Source organism: Diabrotica virgifera, chromosome 9 (genome assembly GCF_917563875.1).
Source record: "Diabrotica virgifera virgifera chromosome 9, PGI_DIABVI_V3a".
NCBI lineage: Eukaryota > Metazoa > Arthropoda > Insecta > Coleoptera > Chrysomelidae > Diabrotica > Diabrotica virgifera.
The window spans coordinates 28730130-28742314 of NC_065451.1; the positions used below are offsets into that span (position 1 = coordinate 28730130).

The 12185-nt window shown below is 34.0% G+C and overlaps 2 protein-coding genes across 3 annotated transcripts in view; both read right to left on the reverse strand.

The window, feature by feature from the left end:
- LOC114336973 (zinc finger protein OZF-like) overlaps positions 1-12185 on the reverse strand; it is a 181829-nt gene that overhangs the window by 93395 nt on the left and 76249 nt on the right. The gene's annotated exons all lie outside the window — the stretch shown is intronic.
- On the reverse strand, positions 1340-1801 carry LOC126890906 (ribonuclease H1-like). The gene has a single exon (XM_050660071.1). It carries the CDS (start codon positions 1799-1801, stop codon positions 1340-1342), a length of 462 nt encoding a protein of 153 aa, XP_050516028.1.

A 12185-nucleotide genomic window follows, 5' to 3' on the forward strand; every position in this document is an offset into this window, starting at 1 on the left:
ATTCAAAAAAAAATGAATAGGTACATTTAACAACTAGAATATTTTCTCATCCACTAATTTTAACAGCTGCATGTCTGGATCAAATTCTTCAAACAATTGTTTCACATTTAACATTAGAAACACGTGAACACAATATTCTGTGTTTTGCAAAGTTACATATGTTTAGATATTTTAGTTTTCCATCGTTAGCTTCTAATAGGCTCACCGAATGCCAGAACTCTTCAATAACACCTGAAATACTGCTTGCACTGTTACTTGAAATCTGCAAGTTTGTTACACAAGAATCCAGTTTCATTTCTCTGTAATATTGGGGAATTGTAACCAAATGTGTGAAAATTAATTTAGAAATGGGGTAAATACTATTAAAAAGCAAATTTTATTTTAGTCATAACAAAATGTTGAAATATACCAAAAATCTACTAAAAAATATTACCTACTAGAATATTTTAAAAAATATCAAAAATCTACCAAAAAAGTAGAAATCTCCTAGATGTGGCAACGCTGTTAAGGAGAATGCTACACTTTTGACACTGGTCACATGACCTCTCTGTCACCCAATAAGAGGGTGCGTTCTAAAATGGTTGGGATAGTCAGCGCGGCCGGGTTTGGTTGGCGATTGGACTTCTAAGTTGTCTTATCGGTCTAGGGTTGGTAATAAGGTATTTTTTTAGTAATATTGGTAATATTGTTTAATGCACCATTTTGGTTTTACTTGAGATTTTTGGGATGTAAAGAAAATGAAAACACAGAATATAAAAAATGCAGGCATTTTCTGATACCTTTAAAAGCACCATCAATACATTAAATTTATACAGAACATCTTTAACATAAATTTTGACTTTTATATTAAAATTTGATTTTTTTAAATTTGCATATTTTTTGTCAAAAATGTCGTAAAAAAGTAGCGCGTGTGTTTTTTAAAGGTGAAATATCCATATTTGACGGTAATCTGAGATGCGTTTATAAATTTCAGATCAGGTAATTTTGTTATGTCCTTTATGTATTTATATAAATTTAAATACCTAATACGATGTCAAAATAGTTACCTTTTTGGTTTTCGCATTCACCATACAGGTGTTAAAAATATAGGTAAAAAAACATAACTAGTCTGACTCCTTGAGCAACCATTGCACGCGCAGGTTCTTTTTATAGTCGCTTCAGTTGTCTTATGCAACGCTTACGAAACGATGTTGCTTCATAGGAGGTTGCCTAGGCAACGTCAAGACAACTCAAAAATCGTCCACCAAATTAGTGCAGAATAGGGTCGTCTTCTAGGCAATAACAACGTTGTAACAAAACGTTGCCACGCGGTAGACAACGTTGTCGCGTCGACAAATTGCTACTTGGGCTTTCTTCCAAGATTCGCAAGATGGTCAGCTCTATCATTCCCAATAATTCCAGTGTGACTTGGAATCCATGCAAATTTAATTTCTCTATGTTGTTCATCAAATTCACATAGTTTTTGTTTTAGTTGGAGAGTTTGTGAGTCTATTGCCGCCTTGTAGCTTGATCTTGTGATTTTTTCTAGAGCACTCTTAGAATCACTACAGATGAGGCACTTTGTAAAATTATTCTGTTGGATTAACTCTAATGCTTTTTTAATGGCAAATACTTCTGCTGAGCAAATTGAATTAGCGGAGGGTAATCTTGCTGTTAACTGTGTTCTCTCGTTAAGGTATATCCCAATACCTACATTACCTTGTTTATCTTTGGATCCATCTGTGAAAATAAGTTTATATTCCGACCAGTTATTGAGGTACCATTCCATAAACTTGGTTTGGTTATTTGCTTCTTTGCCCATATTGACAGTGTTTAATATATATAGCTGTGTAACAGCGTAGCAAGGGGCTGCGTGCTAGACATGACATGGCTAACTTCAAGCCAGTCAACATGGTTGTCACTTGTATGATTTATTGTATGTAAGATGTTTAGTAAGTTTTATAAAAATATATAAGTTTACTCAATACTATGATTGTTTGACTTGTAACCCATTAAATAAAATAGTTTAAACATGGCGCAGTCAAACAGCTAGTTGGGTTACAGTTTACAGTCGAAAAGCTAAATTTATAGCAACTGTACACGAGGTACCATACATAACCTACAATGGCAGTGATGGGAATAAATGTAAAATTACCACCAGATTTTGACCTGCAGGATCAAAATGCTGCAAGCGAATGGAAGTTCTGGAAGACTAGTTTCGAAGATTATTTACTAGCAACGGGACAAGACCAGTCAGCAGATAAAATGAAAATGTCAATTTTAAGAAATATAATTGGGGCTGAGTCTGCCAAAATTATGTCCACATTCGAGATCCCAGAAGCCGAAAATAACAAGTATGACTTGATGATATCACTAATCGATAAGTATGTTAATCCAAGGATGAATGAATCATTTGAAAGATACAATTTTATCATGAGGGTCCAGAAAGAAGGAGAGTCGTTTGAGCAGTTTCTTACTAGTTGTAGACATTTGATTCGAACATGTAATTATAATGAAATTGATCCAGAACAAACAGCCGAAGATAAAGCTCTGAGAGACAAAATATTAATGGGCATCAGAGATCCAGTTACTAGAGAAGCTCTATTGAGAGTGGACAAACTTACCCTACAAAAAGCCATCGAATTTTGTAGAACTAGTGAACAAAGTAAGAACCAAAATTTGAAATTTCATACCGAAAGAAAAGATGTAGACATAGGAGAAGTTCGTAAAGATAGGTACCAGGGCCATAGAAATTATAATAACTCTAGAAGTAAAGCGAATACCAATGAAAAATTCAAGTGTAAAAGATGTCAATCAACTCATGGGGCCAGAGAATGTCCAGCGTATGGAAAGAAATGTAAGAAATGTGGGCTTTTAAACCATTTTGCAAAGTCGTGTAGAGTGAAGAATATTGATGTCATAGATGAAGATAGCAGTGATGGATCAGCTGATAGTTTTGTAGGAAATGTCAATAAAGTATACCAAAATGTAAGTAGTCAAAATATTTGGGATGAAATTATAGAAATTGAAAACAAGAGAATTAAAGTAAAACTTGACACAGGTGCAGATGTAAGTATAATTCCATTAAAAATTTTTAAGAAAATTGATAAACAATTTAAAATTAGGGATAATCATTATGTACTGAAAGGGTTTGAGGGTACTCAGGCTAAAACAATGGGTGTGGTAAATTTATTTTGTAAACATAAAAATAAGTATGTTTACGAGGATTTTACAATTATTAATGGGGCAACTCGAGTTCTTTTAAGTGGTAAATTATGTATTGATTTGGGGTTAGTTAAACGAATCAACAATATTGAGAGTTGTGGTACTTTAGAATTAGCAGAAAGGGATAAATTTATAAACCTTAACCCTGAAGTTTTTAGAGGTCATGGTAAATTTTGTGGTAAACATAGGATCACTACAGTAGACAATTTTGAGCCAGTAAGTTACCCACCTGTAAATGTACCTGTCGCAATTAGAGATAATTTAAAAAATGAATTAGATAGGTTGACAAAAAGAGGGGCAATTGTCAAAGTTAACGAAATTGACCCCAGGGCAAGCATAAACCGCATTGTTATTGTGGAAAAGCAAAATGGTAAGTTACGTTTATGCTTAGACCCATTAGATCTAAACAAACAAATAGTCCGCAAACCAAGAGTAGTACATAAATTGGAAGATGTTTGTGCACAAATGATAGGTAAAAAGATATTTTCTGTATTTGATCTCTCTGAAGGGTATCATCATTTAGAACTTGACGAGACATCATCATGGAAATGCTGTTTTGCAACTTCTTATGGAATTTTCAGATATAAAGTATTGCCATATGGATTATCAAATTCCCAAGATCTGTTTCAAGAAGTAGTAGAAGATAAATTTAAAGGTATAGAGAATTTATTGATTTGTCATGATGATATGATTGTTATGGGAACAACAAAAGAAGAACATGATACAACTGTTAAAAAAGTGTTAGAAAGGGCTAAAGAAGTAGGAGCAAAGTTTAATGGGGACAAATTTCAATATTGTCAAGAAGAGGTCAGATTTATGGGTCAAGTTTTTTCACATAAAGGGATGCAAATAGATCCTGACAGAGTGGAATCACTTTGTAAACTTGAAAAACCAAATAGTAAAGTAGAATTACAAAGAATTTTGGGCGCATTTAATTACGTTAGACGGTACATTCCGAACATGGCTGAACATATTCAACCTCTTTGTCAATTACTTAAAAATAATGTAGAATGGGTGTGGCTCCCGTCACATCAAAAATGTTTTGATAATTTAAAGAACATAATTTGTAAATCACCAGCGTTAGTCCCTTATGATCCTAATCAAAAAATTATTTTACAATGTGATGCATCTAAAAATGGTTTAGGTGTTTGTATGTTCCAGAAATATGATTCTATTTTAAAATTAGTAGCTTGTGCATCACGAAATATGAATGATAGTGAAATAAATTATAGTCAGACTGAGAAGGAACTATTGGCAATTTATTATGCTACTCAAAAATTTCACAATTTTATTTATAATTTTGATGTTGACGTTCAATCAGATCACAAACCTATAATCTCCATTATGAAGAAGCCAATTTCCAAAATTGGATCAGTTAGACTCCAACGTTTAAGGCTCAAACTTCTCAAGTACAGATTAAATGTATATTTTGTTCCTGGGAAAGACATACATTTTGCTGATATGCTATCTAGGTCCAGTTTAAATATAGAGACACATGACCCAGAAATGTTTGAAATGGTCCACTCAGTGAGTAAACATTTACCTATGAGCCAGGAAAAGCAATCTGAGTTAAGACTAGCTACTAGCCAGGATGAGGCATTAGCAGTAATTTTTGATTTTTATTATAATGGGTGGCCAAAAGAAAAAAATGTTCCTCAAGTGTGTAAAAAGTACTATGGTATAAGAGATTCACTGTATTTTGAAGCTGGCATCGCATTTATTGATGACAAAATAATTATTCCGAAAAAACTTAGGCTTGACATGATAAAATTGCTTCACAAAGGCCATATAGGAGTCAGTAAAACTATAAACAAAGCCAGGAGTATATATTATTGGCCAGGACTTAATGATGATGTGACAAACTATATAAAAAAATGCAGGATATGTGAGAAATACAGACCAAATAATTTTAAAGAACCAATGATGCCTCATGACATTCCCAGACTAAGATTCAATAAAGTTGGTACAGACATTTTAGAGTATGGTTCAAAAGCATATTTAGTAATTGTAGACTATTTTTCGCATTGGTTGGACATTTCAATATTAAAAGATAAAACCTCCAGTTCAGTAATCAACTCATTTCAAGATACTTTTAGTAGATTTGGATATCCAGAAATTTTAATTGCAGATAATCTACCATTTACTTCGGTAAAATGTAAAAATTATTATAGAGAAAAAGACATTACAATTATGACATGCACTCCACATTACCACCAGAGTAATGGACTTGCAGAAAAAGCAGTCAATATAAGCAAACAAATTTTAAGAAAGAGTAATGAGGAAAATGTTGATTTTAGAGATTTGGTGATGGAATATAATAATACCTGCATAATAAATCTTGATGCATCTCCAGCTCAAATTTTACAGAGCAGGATCCTGAGAGGACAATTACCAACTACAGCTAATAAATTAGAACCTACAATCCAGAAACAAGTATATAAGAATTTATGCAAAGAAAAAGAGAAATTACAAGTACGTTATGATAAGACAGCACGAAGAAAACCAGTAGAGTTTAGAAAGGGAGATACGGTAGTAATAAGAAGTTCAAAAGATAATTATTGGCGTAAAGCAATTGTGTTAGAAAAGGCCAATGAACCTAGATCATATTGGGTGAAAAAAGAAGATAACAATAAAATTATTAGACGGAATTCACACCAAATGAAACATTCATACACCACAACACTTGAAAAAGAACTCATTTTAGAACCCGAGTTGTACCCTGATATTCAGTCACAAAGTGTTCATAAAGATACCACTCACATTAACGTAAATGATAGTGTTAATAAAACCATTAGTTGCCCAAGCCCAAATGTAAAATCAGTACCTACATTGAGTCATAAAGTCAACCCAAATATTGAGACTTCTAACAGTTATAAGACGAGAGTTGGTCGTAATATAAAGACCCCTTATAGATATCGATCTTAGGGGGAAGGTGTTTAATATATATAGCTGTGTAACAGCGTAGCAAGGGGCTGCGTGCTAGACATGACATGGCTAACTTCAAGCCAGTCAACATGGTTGTCACTTGTATGATTTATTGTATGTAAGATGTTTAGTAAGTTTTATAAAAATATATAAGTTTACTCAATACTATGATTGTTTGACTTGTAACCCATTAAATAAAATAGTTTAAACAGACAGTTTCATAAGCCATAGGAGAAATCTGAATATTAAGTGGAAAGGAGTGACAAGGAAATAAGGAGCTATGTGCTACCTCATGAATTTCATGTAAAGTATTCTGGAAAGCAGCCAGTATTGGTGGGAAATATTTTCTTCTCCAAAAACTAAAGTAACCCAGAAAGACATTGTGAAATTGCTCAATTGAGGCATATATTGGGTTGTCATAGGCTACTACTTTTAAAATGAATTTAGATGCTAGCCATATTCTTCTGAGATCTAACGGTGTTTCTCCACACTCTGACAAAATTATATGAACTGGAGAAGACCTCATAAATCCCCCCACCACTCTAAGAGCTCTATACTGAACCTTATCCAATTTTGCAAGTAGAGAACGTGCACAACCTCCCAGAAAAATGGATCCATAGTCAAGATGTGATCTAATGTATGCCTTATATAGAGTGAGTAAAGTTGCAGGATGTGCTCCCCACCAAGTTCGACACAAACAACGAATAATATTGACTCCACTGGAAGCCCTCAATGCCATCTTTTCAATTTGACTTCTCCAAGAAAGGGAACTATCTAGAATAACTCCCAAATGAGAAACTTCTTGTTTCCAATCTAAACGTGTGTTATTCACTGATATTAGTAAATTCGGAATATTATTCCTATTTCTATCAAAAAAAATTGCTTGACTCTTGCTAGATGACAGACACATTCCCATATCATGAAGTTTATTAGAAATACTTTCTACTGTACCATTCAATTTTTCCACAACATCCACCCAGCTGTTGCCGGAGCAATAGAGGGCAACATCGTCTGCATACTGAGTAATTAGAACATCCTCTGGAACACAAAATGAAATTATATTGATGACAATATTAAATAGTACTGGACTCAAAGGGGAACCCTGAGGAAGGCCCACATTGGTAGTTCTTGGTCCTAGCAGATTTAAGGAAATAGGATCACGAACAGACACCAAACGATTAGTCAATAAATGTTTAACCAATTCAATAAGTAACCATGGCAAATTGAGATCTTCCAAAGCGTCCAATAATTGGATGATTGACACTTTATCATATGCAGAAGAAATGTCGTAACATAACAGCAGCTGCTGGTTTCCTTTTTGAGATATTCATTGAGATTTCATTGACCAGATGAATTATGTTTTCAGACACCCCTCTACCTTTACGAAAGCCAGTCTGGAAAGGCGATAGGATCATAAAATGTTCTACATACCAATCTAACCTTATTTTTATCATGTTCTCTAAAAGTTTACTAACACACGATGATAAAACGATTGGTCTCCAGCCCGAAAGACAATTTATATTTTTATTGGGTTTGGGAATTAAACACACTGTTTGTGATTTCCATTGAGTGGGAATATGCATTCCCTCCTTTAAACATAAATTGAAAAATTTTAACAGGAACTTGATTGCTGACTCTGGAAGATGTTGCAACATAGAAAATGTTATACCATCCTGGCCCGGCACAGTATCCTTTCGTTCAACCAAAACCAATGAAAGTTCGTTTAAAGTGAAGAGTTCACACTCGATAGTATTAGATTTCACTGGGTGAGACGCAATGTCCTCAAATACAGGTGGAGTCAATGAACAAAGCATTTCCTCCCCTAACGATGAATTACTAGGAGTTCTAACTGAGGCTTTAGTGAAAGCCTTATGGAAACTTCTCACTTTTCTCCACATTACTGATATTGGAGTATCAGGTGAAATTGTGGAACAAAACACAACAAATGATTTTTTCTTTTTGGATTTAAGTTCTTTTTTACAATGTGCCCTAATTTTTTTAAAATTAATGAAGTTTTCTAAAGAAGGTACCTGTTTGAACTTCTTGACTGCCTCCCTCTTTGATTTAATTAAAACTGAACACTCTTCATCCCACCAAGGTAATTGTGGTTTATGGAATCTAACACGCTTTTTCTTAGGGATGAACCTGTTTGCTGCGTCTAATATTAGGTTTTGAAAATCTGTGTAAGACTCATTAGGGATGTTGTTAATGTTAGACTCAATATATTGGTTGAATTGTTCCCAATTGGCTTTTTTCACATTAAAGATACTGCGATCTTGAAGAGGGTCATTTCCTTGGGGACTATTTCTATCCTGCCCGTAACACACTACAAAAGGAAAGTGATCACTTGCTCCTATCTCTGGAAAAACTTCCCAGAGGCAGTCCACAGCCAAACCTGGAGATGCTATAGCTACGTCAGGGACACTGTTTGAGTCAGGCGGTGAGATTCTTGTCGCCTCACCCGTATTGAGAAAACACAAGTTATCCTCCTCCAAAAGATCTGCAAGACGATTACCGTTCGGATTGTTAGATGATGAACCCCATAAAGAATGTTGGCAATTCAAGTCACCTATGAAGAAAAACGGTTTATCACACATTTGAACCAATTCTCTAAAGATCTCCTTACGAAAACGAACATCTGGTGTCTTATACGATCCTATAATAAAAAAATTTTCAAATTTGATAATGATAGCCTGCTATTTTTCAGGCAAGTGAATATGTGAAATGTCTATCCTATCAGCTGCCAGAGACTGATGAATAAGTACAGCTATTCCACCCCATCCATCAATCCTATCATCCCTATAGCAGTAAAAATTGGGAATATGCAAGTGCTGTGAAAATTTCAGATGTGTTTCATTTAGAAGAATGATATTAACATCGTATTCGTTAAGAAACACCATTAGATCTTGCTTATTGTTAAAGAAACCATTAATATTCCAATGCAAAATATTAAATATCATAACTATATATATAATTTGTTACTATTATTATTTTTTTTTATTTTTAATATAAAAAATAATATATTATATTATCTGTAAGAAATAAATGAAAATTCAGTCAACATTACTTTTACTAAAATTAGATGTATTATGTGACTCATCAAAACCTGCAAAATCCATATTATTATCAGAGGTTAAATCAACGTTTTTTGAAAATACACTATCCTGAGAATGTACACGATTGCTTGTTAATGAGAGTGCAAAACTTGGGCCTTGTGATCCCGTATACTTTTGTGAATCATTTAATTTGTTTAAAATCGGTAATCTAGGTAAATTTCTGCTTAGATCCTCATTTAATAGAGCTTTATGCGCCTCTTTGTCATAACTAATGTCTTTAAGAATTACTTTATTTTTCCTTTTAACTGGGACCACATGACTTTGACTCTGGAAATGGGGAGTGGAGGATGGGGATTTTTGAAGTGCTTGAGTAAATGCTCTGGGTGAGCTGGATAGTAAAGAAGGAAAATCCCTACTTCTCCTCTGAAACATTCTCGAATTCTCTGGCTTTTCCTTAATTGGGGGAAACAGCTTGGCAGCTTCAAAAAAGGTGAGATCTTGGAAGACCATTACTTCATTTATCTTTTTCTGTCTTTCGAATTCTTTGCAAATTTTATTTGTGGCAAGGTGATCAAGATCGCAGTATAGGCATTTTGGTACAGAAACTGTGCAGCTTTGTACTGTATGTTCATCGGAACATTTCGGGCATCTTGCTTTTCCCCTGCACTGTCTTTGTGAGTGCCCAAATCTTAGGCATTTGAAGCATTGCTGTACAGGAGGGATGTATGGATCTACTGTTACCAAGTTTGAATATATGATTATTTCTTTAGGGGGAGTTCTTACGTCAAAGAGTAGTTGTACAGTTCCTGTTGGAATGTATGTAACGGTCCCACTGCTATCTAAAACTCTTCTGTTAAGTCTTCTGGCCGATATAATTTTCACGTTTTTTTGTAATTTACTGTCGTTAACTATGTTTTCCATTGAAATATTTATACTTACATCTCTAATAATACCCCTTGATGTTAGCATTTTTTGAGGTATATAAGCAAGAAATCCTTTCTCAAGGATTTCTGTACTATTTAGTACCATATTTGCCTGTTTGGAGGTGTTAAAAATTACTCCAATTCTATTCATGCCTTTTCTACTAATTTCTTTAATTCCAGTCGTACCCATTGTATGAAATACTTTCCCAATATCCATAGGATGGATATTTCCTGCTTTTCCCTTGTCACTCTCTATCATAATAAGGAATGGGCCGAAGTCAGTGTCCTTGTATTCAACTTTTCTTCTACTAATATTTTCAATCCTAGATGATAAGTTATTAACTTCTGTTAACATGATCTGATCGTTTTGGAATTTATTTTTTAAAGCACAGAGTTCTTTTTCTATTAAATTAATGTTATTTTTATGTCTCGGGGCTAGCATGTGTATGGAATTTAAAAAATTTTGCGAGTTCAATGAAAGCAAAGCATAGATCCCGCCCCCTTTGTCAGGGGGGCCGGGAGAGTTAGTGTCCATCTCCTAAGCCAGCCTCTACTCTACTATACTACTGCTACTATGATTATATAAAGGCAAAACTTACAGAAAAGTCCTTAGTATTTCTAATTCACTACTAACGTATTATCCCGTTTTAACTTTTAAATTAACTACTAAATTAATGTTCAAACACTAACTAACTATATCTACAGTATAATTACTTAATTTATAACAATTTTAACGCGATGATTTAAGATTTTTCTAAAAAAAAAAAAAAATCCAATCGCAATGTTCACAGCACAGTACACATGACTGAGACCGACATGACATGACACAACAAATAACAATATGGACGCCAGTAGTTCAAATTAAATTTTAAAATTCTTCTTCTCTTTATTTATTCACATCATTTTTGCCTAAGACGTTTAATATATAGACTCGGCAGCCGGCACTGCCGAATCGTTTGGTAGAAACGAAAATAGTAAAATATTTATTCGGTAATCAATAGTTACTGAGAAAATTACAAAAAACAAGTAGCGCAATTCAAAATATAATCAACATGCCCGCCAACATGGCGGATACGACGGATGGGGGTGAGCGAATACGTCGGCGCACATGTCGCGATTATATTTTGAATTGCGCTACTTGTTTTTTTGTAATTTTCTCAGTAACTATTGATTACCGAATAAATATTTTTCTATTTTCGTTTCTACCAAACGATTCTTTATCGTTTGTTTTTGTTTAGAAGTGAATATTTCTATTAGTCGAGAGTTATCAAAACTCTATGAGAATACGGTAACGTTATAAATAACATGTAAAGTATACAGTAAAATAGCGTTACCGTATTCTCCTAGGGTTACTTGATAACTCTCTAATGTCGGCTAGATATACGGTCAATATTTAATTAATTTTTAATTAATGTGACATTTAAGTGGCATTCAACGTGCTATCCTTTTCTGCGCTCTGCTACATCGCTGTTATCTTAGAATATAAAATAAATCAGGAAGGAGTACAATGCGAAATGACTACGAGCCAGGAAGGAGGTTACAACTGGCGATCAGCTGTCAGATTTGCTTTCTATCTCCAGTGACGTACCTTTGAAAGAGGGAAGAAAAGAAATTCTTAACGATTTTATTACATCTTTGATGTTAAACAAACAGCTACAGATCAAGAGAAAATACGTATTAATATAATATTTTGTTGAAACGTCAGTTAAATAACATTTTATTATACTAATAACTTCAGTTAATTGATTGCATATACAGGAGCTTTACCAGATGGTACGCCTATGCACACAGCTGATCCAATACACAAACACCTTCTACCTCGTTGACAAAAACTTATGAGTCATCCACAGACGTTCAAGATGGCCGGTTCCGCTAGAAATTTAAGGTGTTGTTGATATATGAAAGACTCCTTCCTGTTTTTTTATATTCTAAGGCTGTTATCGGTTCGATTTTGACAGATGAGGCGTCAAATACACAAGCCCACCTTCCACTACTCGACACGAGGCTACCCATTATTGTTCTTTCAAATGAACTTTCACGAGTAATTTTTTTATCAACCCGGTATATACAATTACTA